At 45.6% G+C, this 25,013-nt stretch overlaps 1 protein-coding gene across 2 annotated transcripts in view; it reads left to right on the forward strand.

Moving 5' to 3' along the window:
* The window catches only part of PPP2R2B (protein phosphatase 2 regulatory subunit Bbeta), a 390,278-nt gene that overhangs the window by 33,816 nt on the left and 331,449 nt on the right, over positions 1–25,013 (forward strand). The window contains exon 1 of one of the 2 annotated variants that reach the window (XM_056574870.1): positions 24,305–24,603. The exons of the other annotated variant lie outside the window; for it this stretch is intronic. Within the exon in view, the coding sequence (XP_056430845.1) occupies positions 24,525–24,603 (79 nt within the window). The 5' untranslated portion in view covers positions 24,305–24,524. Of the gene's footprint in view, positions 1–24,304; positions 24,604–25,013 lie in introns of those variants that run through there. 2 annotated transcript variants of the gene reach the window in all.

Genomic DNA, 25,013 nt, shown 5'->3' on the forward strand with positions numbered 1-25,013 from the left:
TTTAACCATTGAGAATAGTCACATAAGGCTCATTAACAGAAAAGACAGTAATCTCCCCCCACTCACCTAGCTGATGTTATTGCTAGTAAAAAGGCAAGTGTAAGGATCTTAACGGAGACTTCTTGAAGGGGCTCAAAGGAAGATCTGGTCAAACTACACTGATCAAAAAAATAAAGGGTACACTAAGATAACACATCCTAGATCTGAATGAATGAACTAATTGTATGAAATACTTTTGTCTTTACATAGTTGAATGTGCTGACAACAAAATCACACAAAAATAATCAATGGAAATCAAATTTATCACACCCATGGAGGTCTGGATATGGAGTCACACTCAAAATCAAAGTGGAAAAACACACTACAGGCTGATCCAACTTTGATGTAATGTCCTTAAAATCAAGTCAGAATGAGGCTCAGTAGTGTGTGTGGTCTCCATGTGCCCATATGACCTCCCTACAATGCCTGGACATGAGATGATGGATGGTCTCCTGAAGGATGTCCTCCACCAACACCTGGACAGTCTGTGGTGCAACGTGGCGTTGGTGGATGGAGCGAGACATGATGTCCCAGATGTGCTCAATCAGATTCAGGTCTGAGGAATGGCGGGCCAGTCCATATCCTCAATGCCTTCCTCTTGTAGGAACTGCTGATACACTCCAGCCATATGAGGTCTAGCATTGTTTGCATTAGGAGGAACCCAAGGCCCTCGGTACCTAATGGCAGTCAGGCTACCTCTGGCAAGCACATGGAGGGCTGTGCGGCCCCCCAAAGAAATGCCACCCCACACCATTACTGACCCACCGCCAAACCTGTCATGCTTGAGGATGTTGTAGGCAGTAGAATGTTCTCCATGGCATCTCCAGACTGTCATATCGGTCATGTGCTCAGTGTGAACCTGTTTTCATCTGTGAAGAGCACAGGGCGCCAGTGGCGAATTTGCCAATCTTGGTGTTCTCTGGGAAATGTAAAACATCATGCATGGTGTTGGGCTGTAAGCGCAACCCCCACCAGTGGATGTCGGGCCCTCATACCACCCTCATGGAGTCTGTTTCTGACAGTTTGAGTGGACACATGCACATTTGTGGCCTGCTGGAGGCCATTTTGCAGTGCTCTGGCAGTGCTCCTCCTGCTCCTCCTTGCACAAAGGCGGAGGTAGCAGTCCTGCTGCTGGGTTGTTGCTCTCCTATGGCCTCCTTCATGTCTCCTGGGGTACTGGCCTGTCTCCTGGTAGTGCCTCCATGCTCTGGACACTACCCTGACAGACACAGCAAACCTTCTTGCTACTGCTCGCATTGATGTGCCATCCTGGATGAGCTGCCCTACCTGAGTCACTTGTGTTGGTTGTAGATTCCATCTCATGCTACATCTAGAGTGAAAGCACTGCCAGCCAGTGGCATACTAAGGGGGGGGGGGGGCAGGGGGGCGGCCCGCCCCGGGTGCCGCTCACAAGGGGGGGTGCCAGGGGCGGACTGACCGGCCGCCGTCGCCACCACTACTTAGGATCCGGGACACTCGTCCCAGATCCCCAGCAGACAGTGGTGCCTTCTCCTGTATGCGCGATACGCGCACATACAGGAGAAGGCGTCCCCTCTGTGTGAGCCACATCTGCAGCTACACAGAGGAGAGGTGACCTCCGCCCCCACGCAGCACGCAGTGCAGGCGCCGATGACGTCACTCATCGGCGCCTGTACTGTGGAGGGGAGAAGACGCGGGCCCTGCAGCTGAGGAGATTGCTGTGTGGGACATCAGGTGAGCATCCTTTTTTAATTTTTTTTTCTCAAATCTGCATACACCTATGGGAAAGGGGAGGGGGGGGTTTAGCTGCATATATATGTGGGAAAGAGGGGGTGTAATTGCATATACCTATGGGAAAGGGGGGTGTAACTGCATATACCTATGGGAAAGGGGGGGTGTATCTGCATATACCTATGGGAAAGAGGGGGGTGTAACTGCATATACCTATGGGAAAGAGGGGGGTTGTAACTGCATATACCTATGGGAATGAGGGGGGGTTGGGGGTGTAACTGCATATACCTATGGGAAAGAGGGGGGTGCAACTGCATATATCTATGGGAAAATAAATTAATTTACACATCCAACTTTAACCAAAAGTCGTCAAACCCCTGTGGGGAGTTAAGGCTCACTGGACCCCTTGCTATGTTCATTGAGGGGTGTAGTTTCCAAAATAGTATGCCATATTGGGTTTCTTTTGCTGTTCTGGCACCATAGGGGCTTCCTAAATGTGACATGCCCTCCAAAAACCATTTCAGAAAAACTCACTCTCCAAAATCCCATTGTTGCCCCTTCCCTTCTGAGCCTTGTAGTGTACCCACAGAGCACTTGACATCCACACATGAGGCATTTCCTTACTTGAGAGAAATTGGGTTACACATTTTGGGGGGCTTTTTCTCCTTTTACCCCTTGTAAAATTTCAGAAACTGGGTCTACGAGAACATGAGAGTGTAAAAAATGAAGATTTTTAATTTTCTCCTTCACCTTGCTGCTATTCCTGTGAAACACCTAAAGGGTTAACACACTTTCTGAATGGCATTTTGAATACTTTGGGGGGGGAAGTTTTTATAATGGGGTCATTTATGGGGTATTTCTAATATGAAGACTCCTCAAATCCACTTCAAAACTGAACTGGTCCCTGAAAAATTTTGTGAAAAATTGGAAAATTGCTGCTGAAGTTTGAAGCCCTCTGATGTCTTCCAAAAGTAAAAACATGTAAACTTTATGATGTAAATATAAAAGACATATTGTATTTGTGAATCGATATATAATTTATTTGGAATATCCATTTTCCTTACAAGCAGAGAGTTTCAAAGTTAGAAAAATGCTAAATTTTCATGACATTTTGGGATTTTTTTTTACCAAGAAAGGATGCAAGTAACAATGAAAATGTACCACTGTTTTAAAGTAGAATATGTCACGAAAAAACAATCTCGGAATCAGAATAATCGGTAAAAGTATCCCAGAGTTATTAATGCATAAAGTGACAGTGATCAGATGTGCAAAACAGGGCTCAGTCCTTAAAGGGGTGATTTTAGTACGTACCTGGCAGACAGCAATGGACATGCTTAGGAAGGATCTGCGCTTGTCTTGGGGATAAATGGCTAAGTCATCAGATTACCATAACACTGTGGCTAGCTTTTTGTGAACTTGTATTTCCTGTTTGACTGTTCTTTTTTTGACCACAAATCCCACAATTCTATTTTCCTTCTTCCCACACATCAGCCACCCCACCCATTGAAGCATAAATGAGCTGCAGACCTGTGGTTTTCAATCAGGGTGCCTCCAGCTTTTGCATTAGTTGCAGATTGATCCCTCCACCCATTGAAACAGACAGGCTCCCTGTCATCAGCTGACTAGTGAGTCAGGTCTCGACCGCATTGCAAGCTGGGAAAAATCTGAGACAGCAGTAATTTTGTATGCTGATAAAAATAAACAGTGAGGTGAAAATCACAGAAGAATTGTGAGAAAACCGTCACACACAGGTACAGACACTACATTATGAACTACACTAACTTTACAGCTCCTGTAGCATAGTCAAATAAAAAAAATTCACGGAATACCCCTTTAAGGTGAAAAAGGGCTCGGTCCTTAAGGGGTTAAAAGCCAAGTGCAAGATAAGTTCCAGTACAGGACATTGTCTAGCAACACCTGGGAGAGAAGAGAAGCCCAGGAACAGGGAGAGATAAAGTAGATAAATATTAGAACACCCGCTCTGTGGTCTGTATGAAGGTACTTCTGGTCTAGGGTTTGTATGAAGAGAGGCTTGTCAGGGTTCTGTTTTTAAGGAAGGGTGTGGAGGGTTGTACATAAGTAGTCTGGGTTATGTGTCAAGGGGCTTCTGGTTTTAGGTTGTCTATATTAAGGATATCTGGTCTGTGATCTATATTTGTTTATGTGCTCTGTCTAGTGTCTATTTGTTTAGTGGATTTGGTTCTCATTTGGGGCTTCTATCACATTAGTGGATCTGGGCGAATCTTAGTTTTTGTTTTGTTTTTTTGATAATTGGATAACTAGTTATCCAAAAAAAGTTTCATTGTGGGCATAAGCTTGCGCAACACCTAAAGCGCCCCAGGCCACACTGTATTTAGCTATAAACATGTCCATATGAGAGAGAGAAACTACCTATATGGGGACCTATATGCAGGGGGAACTACCTATAGAGTGACATATAAACAGTGGGGACCTAACTTCATTGAGGGGGGGACTACCTACATGGTGACAGGTGGTTATATACAGGAGAAGAAGACTACCTAACCTATAAGAGGACCAACAAGCAATAGCAAAGGCCACAGCACCAAACTGAAGACTAGGAGCTATAGTTTTTGCCAAAAGCTTTTGGGAACCAATAAACTTTAGCTTCTGTTTGAACAATATCTGGAGTCTCCAGTTTGGTGCTGAGGTCTTTGGCTATCTGGACGACTGCGTGCACATTGTTATAACATCTTTGTTATAAGAGGACCTATATACAGGAGGAACTATCTACATGGGGGAAACCACCTATAGGGGAACCTTTATATACAGGAAGAAACTACCTACAGGAGGAAATTACCTATAGGAAGAGATATCTACAAGGGGCAAACTATCTACAAAGTAGCTACCTAATAGGGGAAACCTACCTACTTTTCTCCAAACCCTTTATCTACCCACTCTACTGTGTGGGACACCAAGGTCGGTATTATTACTGCCTGGAGCAGAATAGGTGCTGGAAAAATGGGGAGTGTAAAATCTTTGCCAGGAAGAAATTATCATGATGGTCTGAGTCACGAAGATGTAAATCCACTATATTCGCTTATATGGTTTGTAGTGGTAATGATAGCGGGTATGGTATGCCTGTATTATTAAGCAGTATGTAAGGGCATAGCTATATATACCTGCACTGTAATCACTTATATGGTCTGTAGTGGTAATCATGTGGCAGTAATATTTAGGCATAAAGAGGCATCACTAGACATAAATACACTGAAATCACTTATATGGTCTGTCTTTGTAATTATAGCAGATGTGGTCAGTCTGTCATCTTAGGAAATCCTCCTAATCTCAGGTGACAAGATGACAACATTGTTAAAGGGAACCGGTCATCAATTCTGTCGTTAGACATTATGAATTACTTTGATATGCTCAAGTGTTTCAAAGTAATTGTAGTTTTAAAAATGCCACCAGGACCTGGGTAACTAGTCCTCAGGGTGGTCCTGGTGGCAGCTCCCTGCCTGGCCAGCTTGAGTGATGAGTCTTTCCTTAGCAGAGTATAGTATATTACTAGCCTGGGAGCAGCCGCTGGGACCTGCCTTGAGGACTAGTTACCTGGGTCTCGGTGGCATTTTGAAACTATGATTACTCTGAAACACCTAAACATATCAGAGTCATTTCCAGGACTGGCAATATCTGCACCAGTTTTAGGATGCCTGGAGGTTTGGGCAACATATAACTGTGCTATTGAACAGTAGTTAACAAATATTGAATATGTAAAGGAGGCTTGTTGTGGTTGGGGGCGTGGCCAAAGAAGTGGTTAGGGGAGTGGCTAATGGTGTGGTTAGGGGTATGGCTTTTTGGTGCACACCCTTATGTAACAGGCTGCGCGTGCCTATGGTTTTGGGACTGTGTTATGTTATATTGATTTGCATGTTTTTGTACAATATCACTGACTCCCAGCACGAACATTATTATAAAACAGAACATTTCTTACACTCTAATGATGCATGAGTGATGAGACATTTGGGAAAACATAAAAGCCCTTTTGTGATCCTAGGAACTTGCAAATTTGCATTGATGAAAGAGAATAAAACAAAATGTTACAAAGGGCTAAAAGGTTTTAGAATGTTTCATCATTTGACAAGCTGAGAATGCTACTGCCTCAAACTAAATTAATATTCTTATATATTATTGACTTATTCTTTTCTATATTTTTATATTATATATTTTATATTATATATATCTTTAATTTAAAGACAAGGCATCTCTTCATGATGCCAGAGGTTATTAACATTATATGTAGTACAAGGTTTACATCTAAGGTACTTATAGACCCCAAAAATAGGTCCATACAGTACTTTCCCAGAATAGGAAGAGCTACTAAAATAAAATATAAAAGTATGACCAGAATCATAATAACTTGCCCTATCTAACTATGGGCTAATTTATACCCCTGTTTTTATGCTGCCTTTCCTATGTATATATTATGTTTAACCCCTTAAGGACTCAGACAATTAAATTTTTACGTTTTCATTTTTTCCTCCTCGCCTTCTAAAAATCATAACTCTTTTATATTTTCATCGCCAGACTAGTATGAGGGCTTGTTTTTTGCATGACCAGTTGTCCTTTGGAATGACATCGCTATTTATGTGGGGAAATTAAAAAGAAAAACGCAATTTTGCTAATTTTGGAAGGTTTCGTTTTCACGCCGTACAATTTACGGTAAAAATGACATGTGTTCTTTATTCTGAGGGTCAATACGATTAAAATGATACCCATTATTACATACTTTTATATTATTGTTGTGCTTAAAAAAAATAACAAACTTTTTAACCAAATTAGTACGTTTATAATCCCTTTATTTTGATGACCTCTAACTTTTTTATTTTTCCGTATAAGCGGCGGTATGGGGGCTCATTTTTTGCGCCATGATCTGTACTTTTTTTATACCACATTTGCATACAAAAAACTTTTAATACATTTTTTATAATTTTTTGTTAATAAAATGTATTAAAAAAGTAGCAATTTTGGACTTTTTTTTTATTTTTTACGTTCACGCCGTTCACCGTACGGGATCATTAACATTTTATTTTAATAGTTCGGACATTTACGCACGCGGCAATACCAAATATATCTATAAAATAAATTGTTTACGCTTTTTGGGGGTAAAATAAGAAAAAAACGGACGTTTTACTTTTTTATTGGGGGAGGGGATTTTTCACTTTTTTTTACTTTTACATTTTTTTTATTTTTTTTTACACTTGAATAGTCCCCATAGGGGATTATTCATAGCAATACCATGATTGCTAATACTGATCTGTTCTATGTATAGGACATAGAACAGATCAGTGTTATCGGTCATCTTCTGCTCTGGTCTGCTTGATCTCAGACCAGAGCAGAAGATGCCGGGAGCCGGAAGGAGGAAGGTGAGGGGTCCTCCGTGCGGCATTCTGAATGATCGGATCCCCGCAGCAGCGCTGCGGGCGATCCGATCGTTCATTTAAATAGCGCACTGCCGCAGATGCCGGGATCTGTATTGATCCCGGCACCTGAGGGGTTAATGGCGGACGCCCGCGAGATCGCGGGCGTCGGCCATTGCCGGCGGGTCCCTGGCTGCGATCAGCAGCCGGGATCAGCCGCGCATGACACGGGCATTGCTCCGATGCCCGCGGTTATGCACAGGACGTAAATGTACGTCCTGGTGCGTTAAGTACCACCACACCAGGACGTACATTTACGTCCTGCGTCCTTAAGGGGTTAAAGGGGTACTCCAGTGGATTTTTTTTTTCTTTCAATCAACTGGTGCCAGAAAGTTAAACAGATTTGTAAATGACTTTATTTAAAAATCTTAATCCTTCCAGTATTTATTAGCTGCTGAATACTAGAGGAAATTCTTTTCTTTTTGGAGCACAGAGCTCTCTGCTGACATCATGAGCACAGTGCTCTCTGCTGACATCTCTGTCCATTTTAAGAACTGTCCAGAGTAGGAGAAAATCCCCATAGCAAACATATGCTGCTCTGGATAGTTCCTAAAATGGACAGATATGTCAGCAGAGAGCACTGTGCTCGTGATGTCACCAGAGAGCACTGTGTTCCAAAAAGAAAATAATTTCCTCTGTAGTATTCAGCAGCTAATAAGTACAGGAAGGATTAAGATTTTTTTTTATAGAAGTAATTTTCTGGCACCAGTTAAAAAAAAAAAGTTTTCCACCGGAGTACCCCTTTAATTCTTCCAGTACTTATCAGATGCTGTATGCTCACACAGAGGTGTCAGCAGAGAGCCCTGTGGTCAGATAGAAAAGAGATTAAAAAAGAAAAGAACTCCCTCTGGAGCATACAGCAACTGATAAGTACTAGCAGGGTTAATATTATTATATAGAAGTAATTTACAAATCTGTTTAACGTTCTGGCACGTTGATTCAAAAAAAAAATGTTTTCTACTGGAATACCCCTTTAATACATGACTAACAGGAAAAATAAATAAATAAATACACACACCTAAAATATAAGCTACCCAATCCAGTCATCTTAATTGGAAAATTATCTACATTATTACATAACCTTAACACATGCCAAGGCATTTCCATGCAAATGTCAACTACCATTCATCTATTATGTCTGAGTGTTCCTGAGTATACTTGTGATGTCTAAGCCTTTGACAGCCATGTGATGGTATCTGACAGACATCATATGCTCATGAGTTCTAGTGTAAAGGCAATCAAACCATACAGTATTCAGACACAGAGAATCGCTGCCGCTGGAACATATTTAGTATAGAATTTCACTGTATAACAAAATGTACATGTCACGATGACAACTGTGACTGCATCTTGGCCCAGTAATATTGTACATCATAGGAAGCCTTTTTATAGTCTTGTAAAATAGGACACTATCATAAAGTTGTTATATTTAGATTAGGCTATCATTGGGATTAGTTTAAATATGTGACCTTACATTAAGGGGTTACCTGATTATTTCAGCTCTATGCTATGTATTTAATGTACTAAAACATCACTTTAGTCTACTCCAGTCTACTGATCACTCTATCACAGCATCCAGCTCTTTTTTAAGGAAATAGTTGAGCCCAAACTGCATCTGGCGACATATGGAAGGCGTCATCTGGAACCCTGGTCTCATGGCTATAATCTGGCCTGTTAGTCTGGCTAGTTCACTGACTGAGATTAACTTTGTAACACATTTAGAGACTGGTCTCTTAGTTTGGACCACTTGTTCTCAGGTACTCCAAAGGTGAGGACTCACCTTTGGAGTACCTGAGAACAAGTGGTCCAAACTAAGAGACCAGTCTCTAAATGTGTTACAAAAATTAATCTCAGTCAGTGAACTAGCCAGACTAACAGGCCAGATTATAGCCATGAGACACCGGTTCCAGTGACACCTTCCATATGTCGCCAGATGCAGTTTGGGCTCAACTATTTCCTCTAAAGTGAATCCTAGAAAAATCTGAAATTGCATAGGAGAAAGGACCAAATTTTCTATGTTTATAGGAATCCCTGGGTCTGTAAGTATGTCCAAAAAGAAACCTCTCACCAAGGTTTACAACAGGAGGCACCCCTACACCCAGACTTCAGGAGTGCTGCTTTCTCCTTTTCCTACTCCTGGGTCTGTAAGTAGAGATATGAGGATAACAAAATAGCAAGAGATATTCCCAGCATCACTTTAACTGCTGAACTGGTAAACCCTTTGGTTAGTCTCAGAGAAGTAGTAAGTAGCAGCTGTGGAGACTGCAATAGCTATCTAGGTGGTGCTGTATGGTATATAGGATAACAGTCCAAACAATATACAAGAAGACCATGGCACCCAACAATCCGATGGCTGTAAAACAAAAACAGACGACCATTTCTTCCTGCTATGGCGTTTTTTGGGATGCTTTGGGTCTTAAACGTGTTTTATGACTTTTAAGACCCAATGGGTGTGGGAAATTGAACTCTCACCTTATGGCTGTCTTTTGTGTTTTAAGACTTTTAAGAGTTTTAAGAGTTAGGAGTTTCCTCTGGATAGATAGGAACTGGTGGAGAAAACTCTTCTGAAAAAGTCTCCAATAGTGAAGCAGGTATAAAGGTTTTACTGAGTAAATTAGAGGCAAATAACTCACATGCAGGGCTAAAGACTAACTCCTCAGGATGACTGTTAGAGGCATATGCCAGATCTGAAGAGGAAGCAAATGCTACCAAATGAGGTGTTGCAGTGTGCAGTTTCCTATCAGTACTTACTATCTGGGGACAACCCTGAAGCTTTTTTATTAATGCTGCTAAAGACCTCTGTGCACACTATGTTATGTCTCAAGCGAGCCTGTTGTGCCTTTAATGGTCGCCTGAGGATTGCTGAGCTCTGACTTGTCCTTTTGCCCAGTCTAATGCCTCATCAGAGGACAAAGTGGCATGGCAGATGTCTAAACCCATCATCATTTGACAGGTGGCTGCATCCCCAAAAAACAAAACACTTACTTGTGTGTATAACAAAATAACAATTTATATACCACCTAGGTGATCAAAATTACCTTATATTTATCAACCACTAATATGGTATACACCTAATATAAAAATTTGTACTTTATTAGGGACTAAATCCAAAAGGAAACTTATAGAAAATAGAATTAACTACTAAGCACACATTTAAAAACACTGTGTACCAGTGCTCTCAGAATGGAATCTGAGAGTTATCTCCAAGTGGCCGGTTGGTTAATGTTAAGTTTGTAGCTACATAGTTTGCATTTGAGGCTTGTAATCTACATAGTTGAACTAGGAGCACTGTGCAACTGCAATTAAAACCACAAACACCGCCCACCCCGCCATTTCACCACTGCTGTGGCATTATCAAGAGCTATGACAAAAACATGCTGTTAAGTGGGGTTTACATGACCTCCTCATGATGACCTCATTAGATTAATCAACCATACAAAACACTCTGTTTGATAAACAGGTAAAGCTATCCAATGTTCCTGTCACGATTCGGCTGGCTGGAGGTGGATCCTCTGTGCCAGGGAGGGATTGGCGTGGACCGTGTCGGTGGACCGGTTCTAAGTTGCTACTGGTATTCACCAGAGCCCGCCGCAAAGCGGGATGGTCTTGCAGCGACGGTAGCAACCAGGTCGTATCCACCGGCAACGGCTCAACCTCTCTGACTGCTGAGATAGGCTCGGTACAAGGGAGTAGACAAGAGCAAGGTCAGACGTAGCAGAAGGTCGGGACAGGCGGCAAGGTTCGTAGTCAAGGTGGGATAGCAGGAGGTCTGGAACACAGTATAGGTAACACAGTAAAGCTTTCACAAGGCACAAGGCAACAAGATTCGGCGAGGGAGTGCAGGGGAAGTGAGGTATAAATAGGGCAGGGAACAGGTGCAGCTAATCAGGGTGATTGGGCCAGGCACCATCATTGGTGCACTGGCCCTTTAAATCTCAGAGCGCTGGCGCGCGCGCGCCCTAGAGAGCGGAGCCGCGCGCGCCAGAGCATGACAGCCGGGGACCGGGACAGGTAAGTGACCTGGGGTGCGATTCGCGGGCGGGCGCGGCCCGCTATGCGAATCGCATCCCCGCCGGCCATGTTAGTGCAGCGCTCCCGGACAGCGGGTCTGACCGGGGCGCTGCAGGGAGAGAAACGCCGCGAGCGCTTCGGGGAGGAGCAGGGACCCGGAGCGCTCGGCGTAACAGTACCCCCCCCCCTTAGGTCTCCCCCTCTTTTTGTCGGGATGTTGCTCCACAGAGGACGAGGACATCGGGAGTGATTGTAGAGTCTCCTTCTGGGGGACAGTGAAGTCCTGGGTTTTAACAAGAATGGCAGACCGGTCAGAAGGAGTGGGAATGGGGAGGGGGGGCAGAGGGTGAGGCTTGGCACGGGGTAGAGTGTCACCAGGACGGGGACTATGAGGGGGCACGGCACAGTCCTGACAGGCCTTGGGGAGACCATGCACAGGAGGAGACAATGAGGACCGACAGACGGGGCTGGGAGCAGACGTGAGGCACTCTTTGCGGCAAGCAGGACCCCAATTCTTGATCTCCCCGGTGGTCCAGTCAAGGGTGGGAGAATGGTGCTGGAGCCATGGCAAACCGAGGAGGACTTCAGAGGTACAGCCGGGCAAAACCAAAAATTCAATTTCCTCGAGATGTGGTCCAATGTTCATAAGCAGGGACACTGTGCGATAACGCACAGTGCAGTGCAGCTTGACTCCGTTGACCGAAGAAATATAGAGCGGCTTGATGAGACGGGTCACCGGGATGCAGTACGTATCAAGCAAAGAGGCCAGAATAAAATTTCCAGAAGATCCAGAGTCCAAGACGGCCACAGCAGAGAAGGAGGAGTTGGCAGAAGGAGAAATCCGTACGGGCACAGAGAGACATGGAGAAGCAGACTCCGTACCCAGAGACGCCAGGCCCACATGAGCAGGTTGCGTGCGTGCATTTTCCAGACGTGGAGGACGAATAGGGCAATTCACCAAGAAATGTTCGGTACTAGCGCAGTACAGACATAGATTTTTATCCCTACGGCGAGACCTCTCTTCAATAGTCAGGCGAGACCGATCTACTTGCATAGGCTCCTCGGCGGGAGGCACAGGGGTAGATTGCAAGGGATACCGAGAGAGAGGTGCCCAGGGATTAAGGTCTTTTTCCTGGCGGAGTTCCTGGTGTCTTTCCGAAAAACGCATGTCAATGCGGGTGGCCAAATGGATAAGTTCATGCAGGTTGGCAGGAATCTCTCGTGCGGCCAGCACATCTTTGATGTTACTGGATAGGCCTTTTTTAAAGGTCGCGCAGAGAGCCTCGTTGTTCCAAGATAATTCGGAAGCGAGAGTACGAAATCGGATGGCGTACTCGCCTACTGAAGAATTACCCTGGACCAGGTTCAGCAGGGCAGTCTCGGCAGAAGAAGCTCGTGCTGGTTCCTCGAAGAAACTGCGAATCTCAGAGAAGAAGGAGTGTACAAAGGCGGTGACAGGGTCATCGCAGTCCCAGAGCGGTGTGGCCCAAGACAAAGCCTTCCCAGACAGGAGACTGACCACGAAAGCCACCTTCGACCGTTCAGTAGGAAATTGGTCCGACAACATCTCCAAATGAAGGGAACATTGTGACAGGAAACCACGGGAGAGTCTAGAGTCCCCATCAAATTTGTCCGGCAGGGACAAGCGGAGGTTAGGAGCGGCCACTGGCTGCGGAGGAGGTGCAGGAGCTGGTGGAGGAGATGGTAGCTGCTGTTGCAGATGCTGTAGCTGCGACTGAAGTTGCTGTACCATGGTGGACACTTCCGACAGCTGGTGACTTAGATGGGCGATCTGTCGGGATTGCTGAGCGACCACCGTGGTGAGGTCAGAGACAGCTGGCAGAGGAACCTCAGCGGGATCCATGGCCGGATCTACTGTCACGATTCGGCTGGCTGGAGGTGGATCCTCTGTGCCAGGGAGGGATTGGCGTGGACCGTGTCTGTGGACCGGTTCTAAGTTGCTACTGGTATTCACCAGAGCCCGCCGCAAAGCGGGATAGTCTTGCAGCGGCGGTAGCAACCAGGTCGTATCCACCGGCAACGACTCAACCTCTCTGACTGCTGAGATAGGCGCGATACAAGGGAGTAGACAAGAGCAAGGTCAGACGTAGCAGAAGGTCGGGACAGGCGGCAAGGTTCGTAGTCAAGGTGGGATAGCAGGAGGTCTGGAACACAGTATAGGTAACACAGTAAAGCTTTCACAAGGCACAAGGCAACAAGATCCGGCGAGGGAGTAGAGGGGAAGTGAGGTATAAATAGGGCAGGGAACAGGTGCAGCTAATCAGGGTGATTGGGCCAGGCAGCATCATTGGTGCACTGGCCCTTTAAATCTCAGAGCGCTGCCGCACGCGCGCCCTAGAGAGCGGAGCCGCGCGCGCCAGAGCATGACAGCCGGGGACCGGGACAGGTAAGTGACCTGGGGTGCGATTCGCGGGCGGGCGCGGCCCGCTATGCGAATCGCATCCCCGCCGGCCATGTTAGTGCAGCACTCCCGGTCAGCGGGTCTGACCGGGGCGCTGCAGGGAGAGAAACGCCGCGAGCGCTTCGGGGAGGAGCAGGGACCCGGAGCGCTCGGCGTAACAGTTCCCCATCATTGCATTTAGATTGTTGCTACAAACTATCAAGATTCCAGTTGTAAAAGTCCAATAGAATATTGCCACCTGTTTCTCATAAGATACTAGGCGAGTATCCTATGAGAAACATTTTGGTGGGAATATTCTATTGGATTTTACAACTGTAATCTTGGGTCCGGCCAATCACAACTCTCAGCAGCATATATAAATCTGTGATGTGAAGTGAACTTCACATCACAGAGAAGTACAGGGCAGGGGAGAAGAAGTGTGAACGTGCCGCCTGCTTCTCCATATTATAAAGGACAATTGCAATGGGTGTCAGGAGTGACACCCGCTGCGATCTGTCTATTAGTGTAGGTACTACAGCTCCCAGCATGGAGCAGTGTGTTGGGAGAAGTAATACCTGCAGTAAGGGACACCCGTTGCTATCGTCCTTTATATTCCTTAGATGCAGAGCAGCTCTCTTCTGCCCTCCGCATCTCTGTTCTATATGGCTGGCCAGTGATGTGAGTAGAAATTAACATAACTGATTCATATATGCCGCTGAGAGTTGTGATTGGCTGGCACCATTCAGCCAAATATTCACATCTATTCACGTCACTGGCTGGCCGTAAAGAGCAGAGATGCGGAGCGCAGCAGAGAGCTGCTCCGCATCGCAGGAATATAAAGGACAATCGCAACGGGAGTCAGGAGTGACACCTGGGGCGATCTGTCCTTACACTGTTCCATGCTGGGAGCTGTAGTACCTGCACTGTTTCATGTTGGGAGTAGTAGTAGTACCAAAATAATGTCTAAAATAAAGAGAATAAAGTTTAAAAGTAGTAAAAATCACAGACTGTATAAAACACATAATTAAAATACATTTTTAATAAAAAGTTTCAAAAAAATTAGTTTCCAAATATATTGTTTTTTTACAATTAGATGGCCCCTTTATATATTTGTTTATATTGCTGGCTACATTTTTATGTCCCTGCTGCTCACATAAATTGGTCCTTGATTGAAAAGTAATAAAAATGTTGTTATAAAAAATGGGAAACTGCCAAAGGGGCCAAAAAATGCAAAAGGTAAAAACGCCAGAGAAAATTCCAAAACGCAGGGAAAATCAGTGGCAGTTTTTCTTGCGTTTTTTCTGGCATTTTTTACCTTAAAAACCGTAAGGACAAAATCTCAGTGGAATCCTAGCCTTAAAGGAGTATTCCAGGATTTTTTTTTTATTTGACTAAGCTACAGGTTAGTGTAGTTCAAAATATAGTGTCTGTACCTGTGTGTTTCACACAATTTTTCTGTGATTTTCACCCCACTATTTATTTTTAACAGCATACAAAATTACTGTTGTCTCAGATTCTTCCCAGGTTGCAATTCGGCAGAGACCTGACTCACTAGTCAGCTGATGACAGGGATCCTGTCTGCTTCAGTGGGTGGAGAGATCGCTTGGTGGGAGAGAGATCAATCTGCAACTAATGCAACAGCTGTAGGCACACTGATTGAAAACCACAGGTCTTTTGAATGGATGCAGCTAATTTATGTTTCAATGGGTGGGGTGGCTGATGTGTGGGAGGGAGGAAAATGGAATTATGGGATTTGTATTCAAAAAAAGAAAACTGAAACAGGAAATACCAGTTCACAAAAAGCTAGCCACAGTGTTATGGTAATCTCACAACATAGCAATTTAGCCCCAAGACAAGCGCAGATCCTTCCTAAGCATGTCCATTACTGTTTGCCAGGTACGTACTAAAATCACCTCATGGTGGATAACCCCTTTAACAGGAACAAAATAGTACTACACCCAAAATTGCACTCTCATGGGTCACGACAAGCATATAAGAGGGTAAGTGAACAGCAGGTTGATTTGTCCCAAATGGCAAAACTTGGAACCATATTGGGGAGCCCATTTTATATTCAGGTTATGCACTTCCCATTGCATATTCATTATGAGTAGATGTCATTCTTGGTCTATATTGTATATGTCACTAACAAAAAAAGACATGTTACCAGTGAACTAATAGTATCTAAAGCTACCAGGCAAAGCCAAAATGTCCAGTGAAAGGTATTGCCTAGTTAATTTATCAGTCAATATCTCCTTATATTGCTCATTTATGTCTTAAAAGTTGTCAGTTCCTTAGAGATATTAGTAAGGGCCCCTGAGAACAATTAGTATAGCGGAAATTCTCAGGACGATTGTTAGAGAAACCTAAAAGGTCTCTGTAGATTCACGGTTGTATTATACAACATCTAAGCCAAAGACTGGAGTGTTAACTCCTATCTGACTGTTCTTCCTCCAGAAATGTTCAATATGAGCATCTTAAATATTAAAAAGATTCTCACAACTCAAAAATGTGGTCTGAGTCATATATATATAGCTTGAGAGACATGTTATAGACACTTAGGAGAAGTAGCCCTAATCACATTAATACTTGGTTCTAATGGGCACCTACTAACACGTGAAAGTAAAGGTTACACACACACACACCATTTTTACCTATTTATTTAATTTATTTTTTTTCTAACTTTTTTTTTTACTGATTACAGGTACTGAAACATTTTTTTTAATAATCTGTCTATTTTATGATTTATATATTTTTTATTTAATGGTTTTTATTACTAGTGATGAGTGGCAGGGGCCATATTCGAATTCGCGATATTTCGCGAATATATGGACGAATATTCATCCTATGTTTGCAAAATTCGCATATTCCCTATGTTTGCGAAATTCACATATTTGCTATGTTCATTCACTTTTTTTTCCATGCAAAAATCATAATTAAATACGTATAGTGCGCATGCCGTGATCTAGTTCCGCAACTGGTTTGAACTAACAAAAGTTTAGGGGGCAATATATTCCTGTGACTGCCTAGTAGCTCCATGTACGAGCATAATAAAACTAACCAAAGTTTCCATCGACTTGAAAATATGGTTGGAAGCATGTTTCGCGAGAGGGAGGAAGAACTCATGATCTATGTAAGTAATTTCATATTACACCAGTGTATCTGATTACATTTCACATGCATGTTAGACCAATCTCTTTATATGCCGAGTGTTAAAATGTATTCGCAAGTTCGAAAATCGGCACTTTGCTGCGAATTATTTTTTCGCACTAGATACAACTTCACTATTAGTTCTAAGTAGATATTTCCGATTGGTGCACTAAGCATTGTTGTGACATCACAGCACTATGTCTGTGGCATGTACTTATGGACAGCATAGAAATATATCTCACATTCACATTGTACTAACCTACCCTATCTAACACTATCAATCCAGTATATTATTTTATTTGCTTTTAAAAAATAAAAAAGTACAGCACAGACAGTGTTCAATCTCCTCTCACAACCAAATGAAACAGCAAAAAAAAAAAAAAAACGCTGCTGGGAAGAATTTTCTATAGCGAAGGGGTGGTCAACTTTCCTATTGTTGCTAGGGATGTTGCTAGAGATGAGCGAACTTACAGTAAATTCGATTCGTCACGAACTTCTCAGCTCGGCGGTTGCTGACTTTTCCTGCATAAATTAGTTCAGCTTTTCAGTGCTCCGGTGGGCTGGAAAAGGTGGATACAGTCCTAGGAAAGAGTCTCCTAGGACTGTATCCACCTTTTCCAGCCCATGGGAGCACCTGAAAGCTGAACTAACTTATGCAGGAAAAGTCATCAACTGCCGAGCCGAGAAGTTCGTGACGAATCAAATTTACTGTAAGTTCGCTCATCTCTAGATGTTGCTAACCTCTGACAACTGTATTTACATCCTTCTCATTGGCCCACAAGCTAAAAGAAGGGAGGGATCAGTGTCCTCTGGAAGTGCTAATATTCGCAAATATTCACATATACAAAATATTTGTGTGGTATCCCGGTACAGGACCTGGTCCTTTCCCTGTCTTAAGTCCCCTCAGCCAGAGTCCCTCCATTTCCAAAGGGCTCTCCTGCAGGACTGCCTGCCTGGTCGCTTCATATAAATTATGTTGATATATTATTTAATGTATAGGAAATATAAATGTATAGGACCTTTCCCGGGTCATGTGATGTACAGTTTTGATGTATAATTGTTTAAGGACCTTACTGGGTCATGTGATGTACCCAGAGTTCACTGGGTTCAGGACTTACAGGTTTGCTGACCAATGAGCTTAGTCCAGCCTCCTTAATATATAAGGGGCTGTAGTCTCCAAATTCGCACTTTTTCTCTCTTAGTTCCGGAGTATCAAGCAAGCACAATCAGCATGACTTCACTCAATTCATCTAGGCCAAAGCCTGAAAGAACCATCAGCCACTAAAAACCGTGAGTTATCAAACTCATCCTATCAAATCCTGTGTGACTACTACCAGCTAAAATCTTATAATTAGTAGCACAGTGGCTTGCATTAAAAAAGCTCATTATTTCAAGTCCCAGCAAAACCTGTGAGGAAACTGCATCCCGGTTCTCTCCGAAAGACTGCATAATTGTAAAGACTGTTGCATATCAGTCAAAGTAAAGTTTTCCGGTTACTTCATAAAATCTGCTGTGGACATTCCGTTTCTTATCCCTGTCGTTTGTGGGTCGGTTGGCGGCAGGAACATTACTTTTAAGCAAACCTCACCCTGGCGTCACGACAACTAAGGGTTAATACCACCAGACCCTGTAATACTATTCCAACACCCCTACTCTACAAATCCTGAGGACCACCACATTTGTGCACCCCATAGACTCAGAGGTGCCCTTCTGTCCTAATGGTGCATGTTTTTACTTACTCTGAATCTCTGTTTTTGTGATGGAGCCTGTTACTGGTACCTACGGAAGCTGTTGTTGTATATATGTTTTACCTTGTTTCACCTTCTTGGTGGTGTTTAAATAATTAAAATGCAAATTAAGTAAAAAATAAATACATAAATAAGCAAACTCAGATCCCTATTATTCCCAAAAGACACTTCAGCAAATTTGTGAAATACAAGCAAACCTATTTTTTGTGGGTGTTACTTGTGGATTTTACTTTTTAAAGGTGTATGTAGGGGTGTTCCAATTTTTGTACTGTCCTGATGTGCCTGTGATAATTTTTTTTTAATGCTGAAGGAACTTGTACAGGTTATTGTGATTGTAATTGTCATTTTACAGCTCATAGTGAATACTATTATCATGTCCATGTTAGTTTTCTGAGTCTATCTGTCACGATGCCGGCTGGCAGGAGGAGGTGGATCCTCTGTGCCAGGGAGGGATTGGCGTGGACCGTGCTAGTGGACCGGTTCTAAGTCACTACTGGTATTCACCAGAGCCCGCCGCAAAGCGGGATGGTCTTGCTGCGGCGGTAGTAACCAGGTCGTATCCACTAGCAACGGCTCAACCTCTCTGGCTGCTGAAGAAAGGCGCGGTACAAGGGAGTAGACAAAAGCAAGGTCGGACGTAGCAGAAGGTCGGGGCAGGCAGCAAGGATCGTAGTCAGGGGCAACGGCAGGAGGTCTGGAACACAGGCTAGGAATACACAAGGGAACGCTTTCACTAGGCACAAGGGCAACAAGATCCGGCGAGGGAGTGCAGGGGAAGTGAGGTATACATAGGGAGTGCACAGGTGAACACACTAATTAGAACCACTGCGCCAACCAGCGGCGCAGTGGCCCTTTAAATCGCAGAGACCCGGCGCGCGCGCGCCCTAGGGAGCGGGGCCGCGCGCGCCGGGACAGGACCGACGGAGAGCGAGTCAGGTACGGGGGCCGGGGTGCGCATCGCGAGCGGGCGCCACCCGCATCGCGAATCGCATCCCGGCTGGAGGCGGTATCGCAGCGCACCCGGTCAGTGGATCTGACCGGGGCGCTGCAGTAGCGAGGGTGTAGCGAGCGCTCCGGGGAGGAGCGGGGACCCGGAGCGCTCGGCGTAACAGTACCCCCCCCTTGGGTCTCCCCCTCTTCTTAGAGCCTGCAACAGTGTTGCCACGGGATGGGGGTAAGTCTGTAATAAAGTCCATACCAATCAGAGACCAAGGCTGTTCGGGGACAGGCAGAGGATGAAGGAGACCAGCAGGCTTCTGGCGAGGAGTCTTATCCCGGGCACAGACAGTGCAGGCCCGCACAAAATCAACAACATCCGTCTCCAGAGTCGGCCACCAATAGAAACGAGAGATGAGTTGCAAAGATTTCTTGATGCCTGCATGGCCTGCGAGATGGGAGGAGTGACCCCATTTGAGGATTCCGAGGTGTTGGCGTGGAGAGACAAAGGTCTTCCCTGGAGGAGTTTGCCTGATGGAGGCTGGAGAAGTGGAGATCAGGCAGTCAGGAGGAATGATGTGTTGCGGAGAGAGCTCTACTTCCGAGGCATCCGAGGAACGAGAGAGAGCATCGGCCCTAATGTTCTTATCGGCAGGGCGAAAGTGAATTTCAAAATTAAACCGGGCAAAGAACAGAGACCACCTGGCCTGGCGAGGGTTCAGCCGTTGGGCAGACTGGAGATAGGAGAGATTCTTGTGATCGGTGTAAATAATAACTGGAAATTTTGATCCCTCCAGCAGATGCCTCCATTCCTCAAGTGCTAATTTAATGGCCAGTAGCTCTCGATCCCCGATGGAGTAGTTCCTCTCCGCCGGAGAGAAGGTCCTAGAAAAAAAACCACAAGTAACAGCATGCCCAGAAGAATTTTTTTGTAGAAGAACCGCTCCAGCTCCTACTGAGGAGGCATCAACCTCCAATAGGAAGGGTTTAGATGGGTCAGGTCTGGAGAGCACGGGAGCAGAAGAAAAGGCAGACTTGAGCCGTTTAAAGGCGTCTTCCGCTTGAGGAGGCCATGACTTAGGATTGGCATTCTTCTTGGTTAAAGCCACGATAGGAGCCACAATGGTGGAAAAATGTGGAATAAATTGTCTGTAATAATTGGCGAACCCCAAAAAACGTTGGATAGCACGGAGTCCGGAGGGGCGTGGCCAATCTAAGACGGCAGAGAGTTTGTCTGGGTCCATTTGTAGTCCCTGGCCAGAGACCAAGTATCCTAGGAAAGGAAGAGATTGACATTCAAACAGACATTTCTCCATTTTGGCATAAAGTTGATTGTCTCGAAGTCTCTGAGGAACCATGCGGACATGCTGGCGGTGTTCTTCTAGGTTGGCAGAAAAAATCAGAATACACAACAACACAGGAATATAAGAGATCACGAAAAATTTCATTAACAAAGTCTTGGAAGACGGCAGGGGCGTTGCACAGGCCAAAGGGCATGACCAGATACTCAAAGTGTCCATCTCTAGTGTTAAATGCCGTTTTCCATTCATCCCCCTCCCTGATGCGGATGAGATTATAAGCACCTCTTAAGTCCAGTTTGGTAAAGATGTGGGCACCTTGGAGGCGATCAAAGAGTTCAGAGATAAGAGGTAGAGGGTAGCGGTTCTTTACCGTGATTTTATTAAGTCCGCGGTAGTCAATGCAAGGAAGTAGGGAGCCATCTTTTTTGGACACAAAGAAAAATCCAGCTCCGGCAGGAGAGGAGGATTTGCGGATAAACCCCTTTTTTAAATTTTCCTGGATGTACTCAGACATAGCAAGAGTCTCTGGGGCGGACAGAGGATAAATTCTGCCCCGGGGTGGAGTAGTGCCCGGGAGGAGGTCAATAGGACAGTCATAAGGCCTGTGAGGAGGTAGAGTCTCAGCTTGTTTTTTGCAAAATACGTCAGCATAGTCCATATAGGCCTTAGGGAGACCGGTTACAGGGGGAACCACAGGGTCACGGCAGGGAGTAATGGGAACCGGTTTAAGGCAGTCCTTGAAACAAGAGGTACCCCAGCTCTTGATCTCCCCTGTGGACCAATCCAGGGTTGGGGAATGGCGTTGAAGCCACGGTAGTCCAAGGAGAATTTCAGAAGTGCAATTGGGGAGGACCAAAAACTCAATTTTTTCATGATGAGGTCCGATGCACATAAGGAGGGGCTCCGTGCGGTAACGTATGGTACAGTCCAATCTTTCATTGTTAACGCAATTGATGTAGAGGGGTCTGGCGAGACTGGTCACTGGGATGTTGAACCTGTTGATGAGAGAGGCCAAAATAAAGTTTCCTGCAGATCCGGAATCCAAGAAGGCCTTAGTGGAGAAGAAGAAGGTAGAGGCAGATATCCGCACAGGCACAGTAAGACGTGGAGAAGCAGAGTTGACATCAAGGACTGTTTCACCTTTGTGCGGAGTCAGCGTACGTCTTTCCAGGCGGGGAGGACGGATAGGACAATCCTTCAGGAAGTGTTCGGTACCGGCACAGTACAGGCAGAGATTCTCCATGCGGCGTCGTGTCCTCTCTTGAGGTGTCAGGCGAGATCGGTCAACTTGCATAGCCTCCACGGCGGGAGACACAGGAACGGATTGCAGAGGACCAGAGGAGAGAGGAGCCGGGGAGAAATAACGCCTAGAGCGAACAAAGTCCATATCCTGGCGGAGCTCCTGACGCCTTTCGGAAAAACGCATGTCAATGAGAGTGGCTAGATGAATGAGATCATGCAGGTTAGCAGGAATTTCTCGTGCGGCCAGAACATCTTTAATGTTGCTGGATAGGCCTTTTTTAAAGGTCGCGCAGAGGGCCTCATTATTCCAGGATAGTTCAGAAGCAAGAGTACGGAATTGTATGGCGTACTCGCCAACGGAAGAATTACCCTGGACCAGGTTCAGCAGGGCAGTCTCAGCAGAAGAGGCTCGAGCAGGTTCCTCAAAGACACTTCGAATTTCCGAGAAGGAGTGTACAGAGGCAGTGACGGGGTCATTGCGGTCCCAGAGCGGTGTGGCCCATGACAGAGCTTTTCCAGACAGAAGGCTGACTACGAAAGCCACCTTAGACCTTTCAGTAGGAAACTGGTCCGACATCATCTCCAAGTGCAGGGAACATTGTGAAAGAAAGCCACGGCAAAACTTAGAGTCCCCATCAAATTTATCCGGCAAGGATAGTCGTAGGCCTGAAGCGGCCACTCGCTGCGGAGGAGGTGCAGGAGCTGGCGGAGGAGATGATTGCTGAAGCTGTGGTAGTAGCTGCTGTAGCATCTCGGTCAGTTGAGACAGCTGATGGCCTTGTTGCGCTATCTGTTGTGACTGCTGGGCGACCACCGTGGTGAGGTCGGCGACAACTGGCAGAGGTACTTCAGCGGGATCCATGGCCGGATCTACTGTCACGATGCCGGCTGGCAGGAGGTGGATCCTCTGTGCCAGGGAGGGATTGGCGTGGACCGTGCTAGTGGACCGGTTCTAAGTCACTACTGGTATTCACCAAAGCCCGCCGCAAAGCGGGATGGTCTTGCTGCGGCGGTAGTAACCAGGTCGTATCCACTAGCAACGGCTCAACCTCTCTGGCTGCTGAAGAAAGGCGCGGTACAAGGGAGTAGACAAAAGCAAGGTCGGACGTAGCAGAAGGTCGGGGCAGGCAGCAAGGATCGTAGTCAGGGGCAACGGCAGGAGGTCTGGAACACAGGCTAGGAATACACAAGGGAACGCTTTCACTAGGCACAAGGGCAACAAGATCCGGCGAGGGAGTGCAGGGGAAGTGAGGTATACATAGGGAGTGCACAGGTGAACACACTAATTAGAACCACTGCGCCAATCAGCGGCGCAGTGGCCCTTTAAATCGCAGAGACCCGGCGCGCGCGCGCCCTAGGGAGCGGGGCCGCGCGCGCCGGGACAGGACCGACGGAGAGCGAGTCAGGTACGGGGGCCGGGGTGCGCATCGCGAGCGGGCGCCACCCGCATCGCGAATCGCATCCCGGCTGGAGGCGGTATCGCAGCGCACCCGGTCAGTGGATCTGACCGGGGCGCTGCAGTAGCGAGGGTGTAGCGAGCGCTCCGGGGAGGAGCGGGGACCCGGAGCGCTCGGCGTAACACTATCAAACATATTGGCCCTCATTTACTATTGCAAATGTGACACGTTCTGTCGGGTTGTGCGCCAGAAATTCTGTCTGTGCCAGAATTTGTGAGAAAACCCGAAAAAGGAGCTTGGCCGTCTGGGAAAAGTGGCGTGGCCACCAAAAAGGGGCTTGTTCCCGACATTTTCACCCAACATATTTATTTCCACAGAAAATGTAATGGATTTGAGCTGAGGAAAAACATTATTAAATACTGTAGAAAAAAAATTGTAGGGAGTTAAAACCCAAAAAGAAACCTACACAACACTCTTAGTAAATAAGGGCCAATGACTGTCTGATTTTTGGATAACTTGTCCAGACTAAAAGAAAAAAATCAGGTTGGCAACCCTGGGCTTTCGGCTAAATGTAGACAGGTATGCTATAAATTCCGCAAACACGTAACTTGTCCTCCTCAAATCTATGTTGGTCTTAAATCTTTTAACCCTTTCATAACATCTTATTTTAGGATCACGGAAAGTTGTTTCTTTCACATAAACCATAGCTGCAGAACACAAACAAGCAGATGAGACATTTCTAAAGCCAAAGGGGTTTCCTCCAAGGAGGAAGGAATTCTTCGCAATCACAGGACCCTGTACTTGGTGATGCCTGTAGGAAGCAGCAGGCTTGTTCATTGTGTGTGGATGGGAGTGTGTGTTTACAAGCAGGACTGACTTAGTCAGCAAATACTGATCTATAGAGCTTCAGCCAATGAAAAGCCTCCCCAGGCTGCTTGAGAGCTTCAGAGTTGGAGCAGGATATGCTTGCAGTAATGGGAGGCTGAGCTGCTGCTGCTGCTAGAACTGATGGCACAAGGATGGGGTCTGGCTCCAGAGGATCCTTGGGCTTTCCTGCCATGCAGGAGACATGACTGCTTACTGGATCTGCAGCCCCTGACTAAGAGCAGGATCCTGATGGATTGAGCAGGCTGTGCTTGTCCCTTCATGTGAAGATGAAATGCTTTTCTCGTTACCTGCCTTATATCTTCAGACCTCCTAATACCATCCTATCCTCCAGCTGCCATACAGAAGGTACGGGTCATGAAAGGGTGCCTATGTGGGTGGGTGGGTGGATGGGAGAAAAGTGGGATGGGAGGAAGCCTGACTTCCAAACATCTTTGCTGACATTGCTGTTCTGCTGTCAGATGACAGCCATTGCTGCCAGGATCCTGTCTGTGGAGTTGTTGCAGTTAAGGCATATTGTGGTTTTATCCTTGGAAATAAAAGCACTTACCTGTCTTGACCTGACAAGGTGCCCCAAACATTGGGTTATCTGGGCAGGAAACAGTCAGGGTGTCTGCAGAGGCTTTGGTTTCCTCTATGCACATTTTACTCAGCCAATAAGTTTACTTTGGAGGCTTCTGCCTGGTGCCTACTCTATGGGATTGCAGTTTGTTACTATTTTCTTAATGCTGGTTTGTGTTTTCAAAACAAATGTTTAT

The sequence above is a fragment of the Hyla sarda genome, chromosome 4 (genome assembly GCF_029499605.1).
Source record: "Hyla sarda isolate aHylSar1 chromosome 4, aHylSar1.hap1, whole genome shotgun sequence".
Classification (NCBI taxonomy): Eukaryota; Metazoa; Chordata; class Amphibia; order Anura; family Hylidae; genus Hyla; species Hyla sarda.